Here is an 18,826-nt window from a genome sequence, read left to right on the forward strand (position 1 = left end):
CGTATTATTTTGCTCTCGTCTTTTCTTTGCTCTGTCTGTTTTAGCTCCAGCCCAGTCTGCTCACTCAGTGGCACTGCATGCAGGCATCCTGCTTTCCCATGACTCCCCTCACCCTCTCATGCACTCTGTGGTTTGGGGAATTCACCGTTTCCCAGGGTGGCTGTTTTTGGAGCTCCTCTGTGTGTGTACGTGCACACGTGTGTATGTGTTAGCCATCTGTATGAGAATGTCATTAACACAGTCTATATGTTGTACTTCATCTGGAACTAATTTATCTAATTTATCCTATGATTGTGTGGTGCCCCGAAACTTTGAGTGATTCATGTGTATGTGTGTCTGCATGCTCTGAGCGACCTCACATCATATTGCATTACTCTGACGGTGCACTAAGCCTAATGTCTCTGCACATTTGATCCTGTGTGCATGTGCCTTTTCTCGACTTCAAGAGGCTGATCAAATGCCAAACTATATGTAACCACTTCCCACCCAGCTCACTGGGTTTGACCACAGATGACCAAGGTCATCTCCTAGGCACACATGAACGCTCACGTGCACTGCCACCCTTCTGATGTGTGTGTGTGTGTGTGTGTGTGTGTGTGGTGCAGTAGTACAGTATGGCCAGACACGGCTGTGCATTTAACCCAACGTCAGGGGCAGTAACCGGGTGTAGGAAATGCCAAGTCAGACTTTCCAAAACCCACCCGCCCACACCCTGCACACGCGCACAAAAACACTCACACACAGCCATACCGTGCAGACGCACATGACCACAGTCACAAACAGACTTTCTTTCCAGTGTGTGAACTCACATCTGTTTCCTGACAACAATAATAGCTCCAGATCGGGCGGGTAGAGGCACGGCTAACAGGTGTCTGCTCTTTGACAAGTCATGTAGAAACAACCCGATGATGACCCACGAAGTGGCACAAGTAAAGTACAGCTTTCACAAGGTAAAATGAGCTGACCACACACTTACGCATGCATGTAACAACACTGTTATGTTACTGGGTGTCTCAGCTTTTTCATCAAAGTTAATTAAAGGACAGTGATTTTCCACTACAGCTTGCATGATTGAGGTTGCAGTGAGTATACAGTTGGCCTGTATTTGTCTGCACATCAGGTGAGATATGCCTCCTTCTCACACACATTAGCACAGCACACACGTCCTGTGGTGTTTATCCGTGGCACACTGATGCTACACTGACATCGCCTGAGGTTTTGCAGGAGGTAGATGCGCAGTGCGAGTGTGTGAGCTGCTAACCATACGAAGGTTAGCCTCAGAATGGGGCTGTGTGCATTTCCCCACTTAGTCACATAAACTGCCAGTCACCTGCAAACCACAGATTACCAATGCATAAAGTGTATGAAATGTGCTGATTCAATCTGCAATATGAATTAGTTTTGAAACACTGATATCCAAGTAGATTTAAATTTGTGAGATTTTGAAAAAACATTATTTCTTCAATATTGTAGGGCTGCAGCCAAGAGATTATAAATTAATGTATATTAGTTTAATATTATATTTACATATGTTATGAATATCTTATTTGACAACTACAATCACCATTATTCTTTATATAACAAAGAAACCCTAAATGAAAGAACAAAAGCTAAAGAAAGGGAGGGAGTGCATGTCCCAACATACTGTACTGGTGGATCGAATAAACACATACTTCATATATAATAACTGTACATCTTCCTACACATCTATACACTTTCACATACAAACAAACGTGTGCAATCACACATCATTTACAGTGTGGATGCTTTTTTCTAGAAATGAACCACACAAACACATATTAAGGAAACACACATTTTACATAAATATTTTATTTCCTTATAAAAGATGAGAACATGGATGACTGTGGCTTCATTGTCTTTTACATAATAACTATTCGTTTTAAAAGAATGGAGAGATGGTACTTATTTGATGAAAAGGTACAAATATAATTAAAACAAACAAAACAGCAACACATACAATAAATAAATAAATACTGGCATAAATAATACAAATATTCAATAAATGATCAGAAAATCCAAACATGTTTCAGCAATGGCAACTTGTGTTATGGCTTCTTTACTTTTAGCCATTCTAATGCCACCTTTCTCTCTCCATGAGTCCATCTTTACTCAATCACAGGTCTTTGTAAAACACTTTTGTGAGGGGGTATCCCAGAAAGCCTCTCTCTGGAGGCTCGAGCTTCCTCTCCTCATCATCATCTTCTTTTTCATCAGTCCCCTCCCCAAATTGCTGATAGCCCAACTTCCTGAAAAAGGCTTCCCCCAGTTTGGACGGGTAAGGGACGTGAGTGTACACTCTGTGTGCGCCAGCCTCCCTCTCTCTCTGCTCCAGACTCTGGACAAACAGCCGGCCCAGACCCTCCCTGCGGTACCAGCAGCCCGTCACCAACCTGCAGATCCTCCTGACGTCCGCTCGCTTCTCGCTTTCCCTGAAGATGCAGCCGAGGATCTCGCCATCGCATTCTGACACCCAGACCTGCCCTGCTGCCTGCTCCCTCTCTGGGGTGACAGTCTCTGTTGACACATCTTTGTCCTTGTCTTTGGGTGTGATTCTGCGCCTTGGCTGAGCAATAGAAATATGATTATTTGGCTGCAACATTAGGTCACTAGAATGAAGAGGAAACTGCACAAAACACAGTTGGGCGCACTAGTAGACTGACCTTTCTAGTCCCTGGTGTCTTGCCACTGATCCTGCAGTACGGATTCAGCAGTGGCTCATCCTGTGTCCCTCTGTAGCTGCTACCCACATAGTCCCAGGAGGGCCGGCTGCTGCCCAGAACCCCCGTGGACCGCGGCATGGTGATTTTGAGAAAAATAATTAGCAGGAAGACAGGAATAGCAAGGGCCAGAATAAAGGAATGCACAAGGCAGCGCAGCATCGAGGAGAAAACAGCCAGGATGAAGAGGCAGAGCGGACGAGTGAGGACGTGAAGGATGAGGCGGTTTTCTGTGCCCTCGCAGCCCTCCTGGAGAGGTGCAAGTTACAACAAATTAGCACAAACATCACAGGGAGCGGATTCCCACCATGATGAAAACCATCTCAAACTTGCACCAACCTTGATGAGGGCTTTGACCATCTCTATGTCGTCTTCCTTCATCCTCCTCATCACCACCTGATCCAGCTCCAGCCTCACCATGTTTAGGGGTTGAGCTCCAACAGCAGGACTGGCGCACCAATGGTTCTAGACACATCCACAGGACCCTGAAAAAAAAAAAAAACACTTACATGGAGGAGTACGTGGACAGAAGGGATGCTTGATACTATAAATCGTGCACATAACATATACGGTTGTAGACCCGATTGTGTTAAAGGCTGTAGTTGGTGAGAATGTCTCTTTACGTACTACTTTGCCTACAATGAGCCAGCAGTTGCACTGTAACAATCACACTGGTTCCAAACAACAAAGACAGATGGGGATTATGGAGGATTTATGACATGCATGTGTCCCCATCACTCATTCCAGATTGTTTTTGTATCCACACGTTTCACGGTGGTCACCAAAAGGCACCGTTACAGTCGAAAGCGAAAAGACGCCCGTTCAGCCCCTTATATGGTTGTTGCGGACTGCTGACACATTCAGACTCCTGCGCCAACCCTCGTTTCCGCTTACCTTCTCCGTCAGGCTGCTCACATTAAACTGGAGCAGCTCGGAATGTGTCCCTCAGTTGTGTTGCAGCCTTTTACACGTCCGATTGGTCGATAAGAGTCCGTTTCTTGTGCAGAGGGATTCCGAATACACACGTACTCCCGTTTGGAGGTCCCGTTTCACGTGTTCCAATGTGTCGAGCTGCGCCATTTGCGTAAGAACAACCCGTACTGCGTAAAGGCTACGTAAAAAGGCCACCGCAACGTCACGGCGTAAACAGCGCTCCAAATACAATGACCTTTGTTGTGTTCACAAAAACCAAACACAAAGCGACGAAAAGAAACAAATGATGAAAGGGTATTGGCAGATTTATTAATATTAACTTCTATTTACTATTGACATTGTAAAGAAAGTGGGTCATGTACAACATTTATTCACAAAATACGTATTTACTTCATAAACAAACTGCCAATGACAGTATCATTGAAAGTAATATATTTAAGAATATTCCGAGGTCCATGTACAGCCTATTTGAATGTATAACATTTCTAGTATGTGGCACCATGGGATTACGATACAGTACTCCTCTAACTGCATGTTCTCCCTCAGCTCCAGGAGAAAACTCAAACTAAAGTGCTAACACACCGAGCCCACAAATAGTGAGGCATTCACTCACTCTCTCACACACACACACACACACACACACACACAAACACACACACACACACACACACACACACACACACACACACACACACACACACACACACACACACACACACACACGCACACGCACACGCACACGCACACTCAGAACTGCATCTCTTTAGAGTTGGGTATAGGTCCATTTCTTATAGTGTCCTCAGTTGATGTCTGTGCCTCTGTACTGGCTGCAGAGCCATGTTCCTTCACAGACTTTTCATTTGGCTCAACTGTTAAACTTTCGTATTTCACCTCACTACTTAGTGAGATCTCTCCATCCCCTCCACTTAAACTACTGGTGCTGACCTCAATTATGACAATTTCCTCTCCATTTCCCAGCTGAAATATGCCTTCCATGGCTCCTCCACCCTCCTCCACCCTCCCACTTGCAGAATTGCAACCAGCACCTTCTTCTCCCATCATTCCCCCTTCACCTTCTATCAAGGCTATCATCTGCATACCGTCCTCAGTGTCCTGCTCCATCTTGGTCTCACCCCCGAGTTCAAACACTACCTCCTGCCCATCAAGTGGCACTAAACTCTGGGTTGGCGTGCAGGACAGCTGCAGGCTGGTGTCTTGCCCTTGGCTGAAGGTAGTACTGGATGGATCGCTGTCCTGTGCCTCAGTATGGAAATGGAGGACGTAAGACTCTTCCTGGCTTCCTTCCTCTTCAATCCCTCTCTGCCCCTGTTTTTCTCCATCCCATTCGTGCATAAGTGACATCATCCCTCCCTTATCCCCCCCTTTTGCGCCTTCACCTTGCTCATCTGTCTTGAACTGCAACACAAGTGATTTTCCCTCCCCGCCCACCCCTCCATCTCCTGCCTCTTCGGATGCATCCCCTTCGAACTGCAACACGTATGAGTGCCCGCCCTCCTCGACATTCATGCCCTCCTTGGCGCGCCCTTCATTATCAAAACACAACACAAACTGTTTCCCCGTCATGGTATCCCCTGTCCTTATTTGCCCCACTGTGGTATGAGGTTCCAGAGTAGCAGGGTCCAGAGAAGAAACTGATGGTACCGTCATGGCTGGTGTAACCATGGTAACAGTTGATGAGGGTCCTGAGGTGTCCACTGTGGGGGCGACAGTGGTGGAAGATGGAATAATTGGGACAGCAGTGCAAGATGTTGACAGGGGACAGTGTGACACTGTCGATACAGAAGATGGGAACGCAGCAGTCTGTGAGACACCCGTCACATGACAGTTCAGTACTGATGGAGCACCACCTGCTGTCTGACCGACTGGAGCTGCTGCAGACATCGGAAGACTAGCTTTTGGTTTGCGCCCCCGTCTGCCCCGAGCAGTCCGCGTACTTTTCCCTAAAATGGGCTTGGTCAGTAGGGAGTTGGCTGCTGGGAGAGTGCGTGTTGACATGACAACAGGAGTGTTATTATTGTTGGTGAATATGAACCTGGTCTGCTGTTGTTGCTGCGAAATGGCCGGAAAGTGGGACATCTGAGTCTGTGTCTGGTTTAGGACGGGCTGGAGTGCTTGGATAGTCTGAAGCACAGGAAGAGGCTGAGGCTCTGGAGCTGGTGGATGGTTTGCTGTGGGGACGAGGATCAAGCTGGATTGGCTGCCATTATTGGAGGGGCACTGGAGGAGGAAGAAGTTTTGGGGCTGGGACAAAGGTGGAGGTGGTGGAGGTGGAGGAGCTGGCGGAGGGGATGACAGAGGAATGAGCTGCAGGCCGCTGGCTGTCTGAATCATAAAGTAGTTCTGGGAGGTGTTAGGGGGAATATTAAGTGCTGGCTGGGACACAATCAGGCTGCCATGGTTTCCTGAGGTTTCCAAGGTGATGGGGTTGAGCAGGGTTGTGGTGGTCGTTACTCCCCCAACACTGGCGTTTACAGCCACTCCGTCTTTACCTCCACCACCAGGGCAGGGCAGTGGAACGCCACTGCCATGGGTACGGATGTGCCTCTGCAAGTAGGAGTGCATGACAAACTCCTTCGAGCAGTATGGGCATTTGAAATCCTTGCTTGAGGAGTGTGTGCGAAGGTGGAGCTGGAGGTTGGAGGAGTGTGTAAAGCTTTTATTGCAGTGTGTGCACTGGAAGGGTCTCTCGCCAGAATGGGTGCGTTCATGCTGCTCACAAAGAAATAGCAAAAGAGGGGAGACAAATAAAGAGCAGTTGAGATAAAAAAATAAAAAAAAGATGAATTCCATGCAAAAAGCTAATAATCGACACAAGATTGCAGCTGAATGTGCACCGACAGTCCTGACCTGTTTGAGATTGGACGTCTGGGAGAAAGACTTTGAGCAGATGGAGCAGGTATGAGGCCGCAGTCCGGAGTGCATCTGACTGTGTCTCCGCAGGCAGCTGGTGTTCTTGAAGGACTTGCCACACTCCTTACACACATATGGCCTCTCGCCTGTGTGCTGCCGCAAGTGGTACTGATAGTGAGAGCTCCATTTGAAAGTGAGAGGGCAGTGAGGGCACTGGAATGCCCGAACGCCTGTGTGCACCTGGGTCAAGTGGAAGTGGAAAAAATGTTAATGTTACATTTTGGGAGAAAAAAGAAAATACAGTTTTTAAGTGTTCATTCTAGTTATTAAAACCTAAAGAATGCAATGAAATACAATGTTCCCATTTCTTTGTCTATTCCAATTAAATCTAAACGCAACCCAAGGAAACAAATATGTAAAGCACAAATTAAGTGTGATAACGTGCACAGGGCATTCATCCGCTGGGATGTGAACCATACTAGACAGCTGCCGTCCCCATTAACTAGAGAAATCTCAATTTCTGAATAATCAAATGTAGCTCCCAATTGATGCATCTCTCGTTTGAAACTTTACTTGCGTTTACATTTCTTGGAACAGAAGCCTTACCCTCTGATGGATTGAAAGCAGAGAGGACCTCTTGAAGCTCTTTCCACACTCGGTGCAGCGGTAGGGCCGTTCCCCAGTGTGATCCCTCATGTGATACTTTAGCCCCGATGAACCTTTGAAGGCTTTTCCGCACTCCGAACAGCGGTATGGCCTCTCTGTATCAAAGTGAGTGAAACAGAGGGTCCCATTGTTTTTTTTATTAAAATTAAAAATGACTTAATACATAAACTGTTGATTGACTAGTAGCCATTGTAAGTAAATATCAAAGTTATGAAAAATGTCTTACGCATCAAGTTATTTTAGATAAGATAAAGTCCCCTGGTTGGTATGAATGTATCAAACAACCACTTTGATACTGCATGGCTAGCTTTGCAGTGAGATCCTTCGCTGGGCAGCGGGAAAGCATATCCAAACAAAACACAGGAACAGAGCCTGGCTCATATTCTCTATTGTAGAGTTAAATCTCCATTGTCTCCATGTGTTGCGTCTGCTCTGCTATGAAAATGCCTTTACCTCCAGCAGGAGTGCTCTTGCTGCCTGCGGTCTTTTTGGGGGCTTTGGTCGGTTTGGCCGGTTGTTTTTCTTGCTCCTCCCCGACGGTAATGATGTTGACGTGGATCTCCCTCTGGCCTTCCTGCTGCTTGTCGGCCTGGCTAGGAGAGGAGGGGAGGGGGAGAGACAGGGAAAAGGAGGGAGGGCACACTATCTCAGCCTCTGCCTCAGCCAGGAGACGTTGCTCAGGCGTGTGGGAGTGTTGGTGGGTGAGGAGTGAGGAGAGCAGGGGGAAGGAGCGGTCGCAGGCGGAGCAGCTGAACTGGGAGCGGGACTGTGATGATAGAGCGTGCATCTGGACAAACATAAGCGGAACACAAACGGGTAATATTATTCAAGGATGGATACATCGAAATGCAAGAAATAATTTGCATACCAGTGTTAGTAGAAAAGTAACCATAACAATCATGCTCACCAGTGACACATGTCTATTGAGGCCTCCACTGGTCTTGAAGGTCTTATTGCAGTAGCCACATGACAGCCCTGCCCATGTGGTTCTGGGCTCTGGCTGAACGGTCTCTGAGCTCTGAGTCACCTCAGTGAAGCTCTGCAGCAGGTCAAACTGGGCCTGGGTGGTTCCCACATTCTGAGGACAAACCAAAGGAAGTTATACATATAAATAAAATGTATCTTCAGATCAGACTCAAGCACTGTATAGGGTGGGTGAGTTTTTTTTTTTATATATCAATTTATTTTAGATTATGTATACAAATCAGTGTTTGTCTAAACCACTCAGTAGCGAGTGTCATTTAAGCAATTTAAGCATTTTAAGTTAACACAGAAGCTGTAGTAGAAGCAGTTGCTAGGAACATCTAATTCAACATCTGTCTAATTGATATGCCGATTTGTAAATTGAAGTAAATCTCATTTTAATGTATATTTCATGAATGCTGATAGCTAGCTGTGTAGGAAAATGAAGTTTCCATTTATAATAACCTACTAACTTCTAATTGGTCAAGTGTTTCTCTAACCAAGAAATTTGAGTTTCTGAAATAATCTGAGATTCTAGCGATCTGGAACCAGCCTATAAAAGTCAATAGATTTTCTTTTGTGGAAGTTGTTTTTCCTCTAGTTTCTTCTTCTTTTCTCATATTAATCCAATCACTTACTGTATTGTTGCCATCTGCTCCCTCTGTCAGACCAAGGAGCACCTCCGTTGTGTGTCCATTTTCAGCCACTGTGGTAGTCTCTACCACCTCCTCAAAATCGGCCAGCAGGTGACCAGCTCCCACCAGCCCATCCCCAACCTCCATCCCTGCTCCAGGCCCTGCCTCTCTGTCTGCCTCATGTCCCTCTGGAGCCATGTGGATGACCTGGTGCTCCTCGAGATCCGTCCGTGTGCCAAAGGTGTGGCTGCAGCTGCCGCAGCTGTACAGCAGCAAACTGGCCCCGGTGTGTGTGCTCAGGTGAACCTCTGTCCCGATGGACCTAGAAGCACACACGCCCTCCACTGAGGAGGTGAGAGTGAGCTGGGGGAGAAGGTTTGGATTCTGCCCGGACGGGGTGGTTGACAGGAACACTTCTTCCATCCCCACCCCGACTCCATCAGTTCCCTCTTGGCTGACAAATCCCACCATGTCCGTCAACATGGACGATGTCACTTCCTCTGTCCCGACCACCACCTCCACTACCTCATTTCCATTCCTCACATCCTCGCCCCTCTTTTCCTCCTTCCCTCCTGCATTGAGGTTGGAGTGCGAGTGCTTGTGCAGGGCCAAGTTTGATGAATGTGTGAAGCTTCGTCCACACTCACAGCAGATGTAAGGCCTCTCACCTGTATGGATCCGCATGTGTTGCCTCAGGTTGGTAGACTGAGTGAAGGATTTGTTACACACTGAGCAGGTGTAAGGCTTGAGACCAAGGTGGACATTCTTGTGTCGCCGCAGACTGCTTGAGTTCTTGAAGGCCTTGGGGCAAGTGTCACAGGGGTAAGGACACTCTCCAGTATGCTGGCGCAGGTGATACTGATAATGAGAGCTCCATTTAAAGGTCAGAGGGCAATAGGGGCACAAGAAGGTACGCACTCCAGTGTGGACACTCTGATGGACCTGGAGATGGAAAGAGATACAGATGTGAAATCTGTTGCTCATTTGTAAGCATTTCCTTGTTTATAAAATGGCTTTGTTTGACACCTCACCTGGAGGAGAGAGGAGCGTTTGAAGGCTTTGCCACACTCCAGACATTTGTACGGCTTCTCCCCCGAGTGAGACCTGCAAAAGAAACCCACTATTCAGGAGGATACAACAATGCATTGTACATATATGGTGTGAGACATAAGTTTGACACATAATAAATAGTAAAAAAATACACTGCAACCTTTCTCTTGTGATATGTCGTATTATACACTGACATCATAGATGTTTTTATTAAAAGGTATGGATTATTAATTTTACAGGATCCCCACTACTTTCAGCTTCCAGGACACTTCTGTCTCTCTCCTGTTCACTTCAATCTATGAAGTAACAATAACAGCTTCAGGACTATATTGTACCAGTGTTACAATTTTATAAAAAGGTGAAGAGATGCTAATTATGGTTACCGTTGATGGTAGAGAAGCGCAGAGGAGCCCTTGAAGGCCTTGGGGCAGAGGTTGCAGCGGTATGGTCTCTCATTGTTGTGGCTCCGCTGGTGGTGGGTCAGCCTGGACGACCACTTGAAGCTCTTCCCACAGTCCATACACTGGAAGGGATGGTCCGACTGCTCGGGCTGCTGGGGTTGACCCGACACTGACGACGTCACCATGTCCAGAACCACCTCTTCTTCACCATCTACTACTCCCTTGTCCCCCTCCACCAGCTCCCCCCTGTCGTCCTCAACATCCTCTCCCGAACCAAGAAGAGATGGGAAAGGAGAGAGGGAGGAGGTGGACTGAGGCGGTAGAAGTTCTTCTTGGACCACTGAGTTCGCCATGATGAGGGTGTTCCTTTGCAGCAGGCGTGGATCAGTTTTGTTGCAGTATCATGGTTCTTTTTTCACCTTTCCTTCAGCCATGTTTTTCCTCGCTGTCTTTCATAAATTCGTTCCCCATCAGCCACTGGAAACACCAGCTGTCATCCCCAAGTAGACAGCTCAGGACACGTCTAATAAAAGAGAAATGGAAATAAATACAGTATTACAACTTGGTGACTCCAGGTGAGAATGTCCCCTTTAAATCCCACCCCTCTCTCCCTCCTCCTGTTAATGAAGCTAGTCCCCCTCCCTGCTGTCTTTCCTCTGGCAGGCAGTCCGTTACTGTCGGTCCCCGCAGTGCGGTGCGTACTCGCACAACAGACACAGAGGTTACAGCTATCTTACACACGAGGCTGCTTTACGAGTGTGTCCCAATGCAACCGATTAGCCGTGCAGGCAGACAGCCAACACGCACAGAACATATCAGTGTCCCTACTATCAACTACATCAGCTACTGGCCTTAATGTAAAGCTAAACTAGCCGCCGTCTATGCCGAATATCGTCGTTAAACTGCTCAACAGGGACGTGAGTGAATGCAGCCTGAACCTTTACTCACCGCGCATCTGTAACTCGTTAAAGATAAACTGTTGATATTATGAAAAGGAACCGGGTACCGCAGTGCTAATCCACACAACCTTAACAATAAACACAGCGCAAACTAAAAGCAGTTCTCCACCCGAATCCGCCTTCTAAGAACAGCGACTGCGATTGGCTGGTGACTCCGATAGATGCGCTACTGCCATTGGCTAAGAGCTTCAGCAGACAGATTGACGTTTTTAAACCTCACTTATTTCTGACTATTCGCGTTTGACGGAAAGCACGTGATGCGTCGACACGCCAACATCTTAAATATCTTACATTTAATTCATAAAGTTTTATTTACAATCAATATGTATCCGTTATATTCGGGACTCTGTCGCACATAATTGTGGGTAATGCAGTGTGTGTGTGTGTGTGTGTGTGTGCGTGTGTGTGTGTGTGTGTGTGTGTGTGTGTGTGTGCGTGTGTGTTCCTGCCCTCACTTCCAATTGTCACATTGTTGACAGGGTAGGTGGACCATGTTTATCAAATAATATAAACTCAAATCCATTGTGCACATTCTTTAGTATTTATTTCACCAAGGCACATATTTCACATTGAGACCAATCAGTGTGTGGGAGAGGCATCCTAATGTGACAACAATAATTTAAACATGATGGTATAATATTAGTAAATAAGAATACAAACTGTATAAAAGTACAAAAAGATAGGAGACTTGCTCCACTGCAGCACAAAATAAATAGTTCCACCAAGTTACTAAAATAAATAGTCAAGACTGTAACAAATACTAGATTAGGAATGAAAAAAGTATAGTGATAAAGTTGGTAAAGTAATCTACATTATATTGCAAAAATACAACATAATACACAAAAGCACTGTATACAACAATTTACATTCTTGTACACTTATGTACACACTAAGAACATACATAGTATTTTAAGGCTTTGGGTGTTAAACTAACAAAAACACTCTTTTCTACCCTAAAGCCCAGGTTCAAAATCAGCCATCTCACTTTTCCAAGCGGCTAATCCTAACAAGTTTGTGCAAAGAATCTAATCAGGTCCATCAGTGCTCAGCAACAGGGCATATTCATACAACTTTACCACAACGTTAAATATGCCTCCTCATGCAGAACACGAGCAAGAGGCAACAACAATAGAGACTTTAACAAAAGGTACAAAAAGAAAGTTTTCACTTCTCTTCGGCTACCATTTGACATTTTCAGATAAATACAAATAATTTAAATGGATATGGCACATTTAACATGGTTATAAGATGACATTAACGTCTTCTAAAATGTTTAATTTAAAGGCACTGTAAGTGAGATAGAGTGAACACATTGGCTGTCCTGTATGTATGCTACATCTACTGGAAGAATTATTGGCTAAAGAAATACACAAATGAAAATTAGATTAAGTTAATTTAAACGAAAGTAAGGAAGTGCTACCGTGTTTTTCATGAGGATCAGTGAGACACAATACAAAAAGAAAGATTACAGAGATGTGGGCAAATAAATTCACGTTAATACAGAAACAAAGATGAGAGTGACATATTACAACTTCAAATAAATACAATTAAATAAATTACCAACAGTCAATAAATAAATAAATATATAAATAACATGGTCACGAACAAGGCCTTTAGGAGACAGTTTGGGGAATGGTGACATTATTATCATAGTTAAACTGGCAGTTTGCTGAAACAGGAACCTTGATGGTTGTACTGGCTGCAGTCTTGCACATTCTTATTGGCTGTGATGGAAACACATTCTTCAACACAAGTGTCATTGGTTGACATTTGTCCCTTTAAGGGATGCTGTTGACTACAGTGCACACTGACATGGTCCTAATTCCCCTTTGGATGAGGCGGGGCTCCATGTATCCTCACTGGCTATGCCGCCATGTAGTTAAGAGGAAAAGAATGAATGAGCTTGGGTCGTCATTGTACTGCAGAGACCTTTGGCTTGAGGGTGATGAATGCTCGGTAAGCCCAGTCACAGAAGAGCTTGAAGTGTTGAAGAAGCTCATGGCTGGACTGCAGGACATCAAACTGATAGGGGAGGTGAGGGGGGAGGGAGGGGGTCGCCTGAGTCAGCCTCGGTGCTTCAACTCTCAGCATCTGTAGCGGAAATGACAGGCAGACAAACAGATTAGAAAAAACAACTCATTTATTTATGCCAAAACCTTAATTAAACATTGAAGACGCCTGAGAATCAAATGGGGAAACTCTGCTCTTTTTACCTGACGGTGCAGCAGATTGATGAGAGATTTCATTTCTCTGATCATCTCCACCAGCTTGGGCAGTGCAGGGTGGTGGTGCTTCTTTGAAACCTTGTTCAGCCACTCAAAGTGGTGCTCATACAGCTTCAGGTCAGCATGCAGCTGTGAGAGTGTGGGCTTCAGCTGGAAAGAGTACAGACACACTTAGAGACTTAGCATGGGTGTGGCAAGATGTGACTGTGTGTATAGCAACAAGACAAGCCCCTCTACCCTCACGCGCACACACACACACACACACACACACACACACACACAAATACAGAATACAAAGAGCATTACCTCAAGATTGTTGAGGTCATTGGCTGATCTGTTGCTCATTTCTGGCAGAGACCTGAACCTGTGGGGCTCCACATCTGAGTCAAATGCATGCTCCCTCTGAAAGAGAAAAAACACGACGCAAAGCAGCCCGTTAGTAATTTGCATCGGTGCAATTTAACTCATCCTGAGACAAGTCACGGCAACATGAGGAAAGTATTAGTCTCGCACCTCCATCGGACTGTTTTCTGAGCTTAGAGACAGTAGCTCTCACTGAGGGGAGTGTGGTTGATCGGGTCAGTGTGAGTTCACCCACATTCAGCCTCCCCGAATGTCAACAATAAGTGCAAATGACCTGAACCCACAGGATGTTTTCTACATGGAACCCAGGATAACAACATATGCAATGACTAAGAAAGCTCCACAGACAACACAGAACTGCAGGGAAACTCCAGGGTCACAGCTATAAAAAGAGGGAATGACGCAGTACCACTGCTCGGCTCGAGTTGTGTTATAAACTACGTCCAGACAGCAGATGTAGTTCTCATTGTGACCACTAGAGGGGGATAAAACCCTGGCTGCAGGTTAATGGAGTTTTCCTTTACAAAAGCAGCTGTGCTGTTTAATTGTAGTATTAAAGATGTATGCCTGATTCAGTAATGCATGGGTATACGTGGAGATGACTGATGTGGCATGCGTCATATCCAATCAGTAGAGGAGCATAACAACATTAGGATGATGAGTGCTGAGAATCGTTTTTGTGTAAACAGGTTGTGTGTGCTTAATGCTTCCTTAAACTGCTATTCAGTGTTTTCCGTGCCCTACAGTTTGCCTCCAGTTGTTTGTGTTTTACGTTTTAAGTGATGAATGTGCCGCATTGTCTTGTATGTCTCTCCATCGGCCTTTTGTAAGAGCGCACTTGTTTGTGGTCCAATGTTTTGTCTCTGTAGCTTTTGTCCCCTTCCATCCCTTGCTTCCCTACCCTCTTCTCTCTCTCCCCCTCTCTGTGTCTCTTGCCAGGTGCTGAAGCACATACAACATCTCGTGCACAAGTGCATGCATGCACACATATACACCACTGGCTTGTCATCTAGTTGGGCTCTCTGATCTCTTCATCTCTTGTGGTTTTTGTTCCATCTTTCTCAGCCTTTAATTCTCCCTCTTATTCTCCTTTTCTTGCTCTCTCCATCACAGATCATGACCTCACCCAACAGAACCCTTGCATCCAACCTTTTTCTTCCTGAATGCAAATACTGGAATGTGATAAATCTTTTTGATTTTTATCAATTCACTTTGCTGTGGCGACCGAAAGCAAAACACTAAACACCGCACAACCATGACTATTTACAGAACCCTCAACGCACACGCACACACACACACACACACACGCACGGCCACAAAAATGCATACACAAATGCATGCACACACGTGTTTTCACCCATATTGAATACATGCAAATACACACAAACACGTGTGTGCGCACACACGCACGCACACACAAAGTTGCGTCAGAAAACTTATATAGACCAATGTGTGGACACACATTTTTCTCTCCTAAAGCATCAGTTTCATTGCTTTTTTTGCAGGGACTTTCCATGGATTCCCATTCTATTTATCTTTCCTAACTTTCTCCTCTCTTTAGTGGAATTCCACACAATAAGGAAAACAAATTAAAAATAAATCTTCCATGTTACTGAACACTGTCTTCTACTGTGCCTATCACTCTTTGATAATGCTGGTTTGTTCACATCTGGACCCCAGGTTCAGACTTCTGCTACACAATGGCCTGTAACATTGTTTTAAAGCAACAAGCACACACCCACCCACACACACAGACACACACATGCACACACACACACACACACACACGCACACACACACACACACACACACGTTCAGAACAATATCTACCGGCCAAGACTAGAGAAAGTATGCAGCTATTTTTGATTTTATCCCCCTGAACAAAAGAGTTGAAAGATTTGCATATTGCAAAAATAGAATCTAATCAGCCATGTGTAACTGAAGATCCACAGATATGATCCCGCTTTCTTTTCACCTGTTAAAACGCTGTTGATACACAATCGACAGCTGAAGCCAAATTTTGTCCGAGTTCTCAAATCTGATTTTCCTATTTGACTGTCAACAAATTACAATTTGGAGCCAGCATTGTCAGTACGGTGCACATTTCATCGGAGAAAAAAACTCCTTCAACTCCATCCTCACTTCCACAGTTTAGCTACAGAACATAAACATGTTATATGTAAACAGGCCAGTGATATACTTTGCTGTCATTTCACAGATGGTGCTTAGCTTAGATGCAGGCAGGTGTTGATATGTAGTTCTAAATTAGTTGTAATGGGCGAACTGATTCCTAGAACTTTATGTTTTGTTTCTCTTGACCCCATCACGTATTCTGCAAGACAATCGCTGTAAATGTGTGTTTATTCTAATTAATTCTATGAATTATATTGATTTTATTGCACCTTCACTGGCCTGGTCCCCATACTGCCAGTGCCACCAGTCAGGTGAGCAGGCAGACCGGGAGGTGGCTGAGTCAGACCTCTCCTCCAGTCCAGTGGGGATTAAAAGTGAGATCACTCGGTCAAATCTCCCCAGAGGCTTTTTGCTGCCCTAATCTAAGCATGCGGCCAGTCTGTCACCAATAAAAGCAGCTTAAGTCAAACTGAGCACCTGAGCACACCTATGTAGTTTGTGCAGGGTGCAAAGTTAGTGCTGCTACAACAAACTGAAAGGTAACATTAACACCGTAATCGAATTAGGCAAAGATCAATCAAGACAGGTAGTGCATCCTCTTCCACCCTCACGCTTAAATCAGCCTCATTAGCCTCCCCTCCAATCAATAGCTGTGATTGGCAATCGCAGTGATGACATGTTCACTTACCAGCAGTTCTTGGGTGAGCTTCATTAGATTTTTGGTCTGATTGGACAGTTTGTCCATGTCAGTGGGCCGCCGCTGTGGTAACGGAGAGGCAGTCGTGAACACGGGCAGCTGAGCCAATAGCAGCGAGAAGAGGAGCGATGAGGAGGAGTCGAGCAACACTGCAGGGGTAGAACAAAACGGAAGCAATTAGTGGAGAGGCGCTGTCATCTCACCATAATCATAATGACCTCAGGCCACGGCTGTCAGCAGGGGAAGATGCTGCACCATCATGTAAACAATAGCTCCAGACTTGGCTTCAGTGTCACAGTCATGTTTACACTTAACGCAAATCATTAAATCATTAAAACGCCCGGCTTTGACACAATCACGCTTTTACCATAACCAACTGCAATGAATGCTGCTGATTGTCACACCTGCAACTGGATAGGTACGTGAGTTGGTGGTATAAATTATATAGACCGAGCCAAGGCAACTCTCTAACAGTAAGCTCATTCATTCTTTTTCCTTTCAAGTTCAAATATAAGGTAGACTAAGTATTAAAAGGGAACCATGTGGTGTTGAAATGATGAATGCTTGATAATTACAGGTGAACCACAAGAATCACAGCCAAAATAACACTGCAGGAACATCTCCAGGTCCAAGTGTAACTTTTGCAGTTTATCGCCAGAGAATAAAGTTGTCCATTCTGAGTGTCCATTTGTGAGTCAATTGTTTAGAGTATAATCTGATAAAATTTAGCCTGTAACAAAGCCTATAAGAATGACAACATAGCTGGTAACAGTCACGTTAACATTTATAAATAATATATAACTGAACAAAGGAACCACAATAAAGAAATTAGAAACAAACACACTCATACAAACACTTACATTTCATATTTGGTTCGGATCCAAGGGATAGGTAAACCAGCAAACAAACGGTAGATAAATAAATAAATAGAAAATTAATAAATAAATTGAACTCCGGAAATTGTCACGTGCTCCGGTTTCTTCTTCGCACTCTTCAGTCAGAGTGAAGAGGAAAGTTGTCAGGACGAGAGAGGATGAATGAGACAGTGATGACTGCAGCACTCAGAGAGAAAAGGAAGGTAAAAGTAATCAAACTTTCTGTCTTTGGTCAAGTTTGAGATGAGTCCTTGTAGTCTTTATGGAGTGCTGAAGGCAGAGAGACACTTGGACAGTTTGGAGAGAGAGAGAGAGAGAGAGAGGCAACACAAATGCAGAGAGAGGGATGCGAGTGTGGTAAGTCCAATTTTTGCGCGCAGTGAAGTGTTTAGGCTTGTTTAAAACTTCCTTTATAAAGACGTCGGGCCTATGACACATCGGCAGTGACTCACTTCATTCATAAAAACACACACACACACACACACACAGACACACTCACAGACACACACACAGAGACACGCGCGCTCGCTCTCTCTCTCTCCCTCTCCCTCTCTCTCTCTCTCTCTCTCTCTCTCTCTCTCTCTCTCTCTCTCTCTCTCTCTCTTTCTCTTTCCTCCTCCCCTCCCTGCTGCCTGTCGTCTCCCTTTGCGAAACTTTAAAAAAATGTTCCGTTGTTTTTTTTCCTGTTTTTTTCCTGTTTTTTTTTTCTTTCCTCTATCACTTTCTCCCGTCCCGTCCTGTCCATATCTCCAGCACTTCCTCTGTCGCATCCCGCTACCTGCGCCAATCAGTCCCATCTACCTCTTTTTATCTTTCCATCTCCAAATCTCTTCCCCCTCTCTCCCCCCCCCCCCCCCCCCCCCCTCTCTCTCTCTCTCTCTCTATCACATCAGACTTTAAAAAGCCCATTGTTTCCATGTGTATCAGCATATCTTATGTAACCATGTATCTTTTAGAGCTGTCTTTTTCTTGTGGTGATATGTGTTGTATTCAAGGGTGACATGTCACAGAAAGTGTGTTCTCGCCCGTGTTCTTTAATTTATGGCAGCGCTCTTTTAGGCTACACATGCCACATTCCCTGTATCATAGCTAAGACGCACAGCAAACACCTTTTCTCTCCCATATTTCTCTCCCTCCTTTTCTCACCCTTTGCTCTTTTTTTTCAGAGCCCCTCCTGAGACAGCAGCCTGTTATTTCCACTGCCCCCCCACCCACCTCCTCTTTTTTTTCACTCCTTCGCTCCCTCTCCAGGGTGAAGGAAAGAGTGAGGAGTGAGAGACGGATAGGAGCAGGAGAGGTGTTGTCCAGACCAGAAGG

The 18,826-nt window shown here is 45.2% G+C and overlaps 3 protein-coding genes across 6 annotated transcripts; all 3 read right to left on the reverse strand.

The window, feature by feature from the left end:
- Positions 1 to 1,822: 1,822 nt before the first annotated feature.
- Positions 1,823 to 3,836, reverse strand: nat14 (N-acetyltransferase 14 (GCN5-related, putative)). 3 transcript variants are annotated; one of them, XM_034553854.1, is made up of 4 exons: positions 3,633 to 3,836; positions 3,078 to 3,223; positions 2,682 to 2,987; positions 1,823 to 2,584 (listed from the first exon to the last, which is right to left on the reverse strand). In XM_034553854.1, exons 2-4 carry the CDS (start codon positions 3,156 to 3,158, stop codon positions 2,135 to 2,137), a joined length of 837 nt encoding a protein of 278 aa, XP_034409745.1. In that variant the 5' UTR covers positions 3,159 to 3,223; positions 3,633 to 3,836; the 3' UTR covers positions 1,823 to 2,134. The 3 variants fall into 3 exon arrangements, with proteins under 3 accessions (XP_034409745.1, XP_034409747.1, XP_034409746.1); XM_034553856.1 differs by lacking the exon at positions 3,633 to 3,836 and adding an exon at positions 3,378 to 3,622; XM_034553855.1 differs by lacking the exon at positions 3,633 to 3,836 and adding an exon at positions 3,366 to 3,622.
- Positions 3,837 to 3,958: 122 nt separating this feature from the next.
- Positions 3,959 to 11,328, reverse strand: znf628 (zinc finger protein 628). The gene is made up of 9 exons (XM_034553733.1): positions 11,206 to 11,328; positions 10,240 to 10,780; positions 9,838 to 9,910; positions 8,810 to 9,748; positions 8,116 to 8,286; positions 7,662 to 7,995; positions 7,149 to 7,303; positions 6,540 to 6,782; positions 3,959 to 6,401 (listed from the first exon to the last, which is right to left on the reverse strand). The coding sequence occupies exons 2-9, from the start codon at positions 10,608 to 10,610 to the stop codon at positions 4,419 to 4,421; spliced, it is 4,269 nt and encodes a 1,422-aa protein (XP_034409624.1). The 5' UTR covers positions 10,611 to 10,780; positions 11,206 to 11,328; the 3' UTR covers positions 3,959 to 4,418.
- A 1,102-nt stretch (positions 11,329 to 12,430) lies between these two features.
- Positions 12,431 to 17,878, reverse strand: il11a (interleukin 11a). 2 transcript variants are annotated; one of them, XM_034553874.1, is made up of 5 exons: positions 17,495 to 17,878; positions 16,626 to 16,783; positions 13,748 to 13,843; positions 13,430 to 13,591; positions 12,431 to 13,307 (listed from the first exon to the last, which is right to left on the reverse strand). In XM_034553874.1, the coding sequence occupies exons 1-5, from the start codon at positions 17,499 to 17,501 to the stop codon at positions 13,128 to 13,130; spliced, it is 603 nt and encodes a 200-aa protein (XP_034409765.1). In that variant the 5' UTR covers positions 17,502 to 17,878; the 3' UTR covers positions 12,431 to 13,127. The 2 variants fall into 2 exon arrangements, with proteins under 2 accessions (XP_034409765.1, XP_034409766.1); XM_034553875.1 differs by lacking the exons at positions 16,626 to 16,783; positions 17,495 to 17,878 and adding an exon at positions 13,955 to 14,341.
- Between the last annotated feature and the right edge of the window lie 948 nt (positions 17,879 to 18,826).

Source organism: Cyclopterus lumpus, chromosome 16 (genome assembly GCF_009769545.1).
Source record: "Cyclopterus lumpus isolate fCycLum1 chromosome 16, fCycLum1.pri, whole genome shotgun sequence".
Classification (NCBI taxonomy): domain Eukaryota; kingdom Metazoa; phylum Chordata; class Actinopteri; order Perciformes; family Cyclopteridae; genus Cyclopterus; species Cyclopterus lumpus.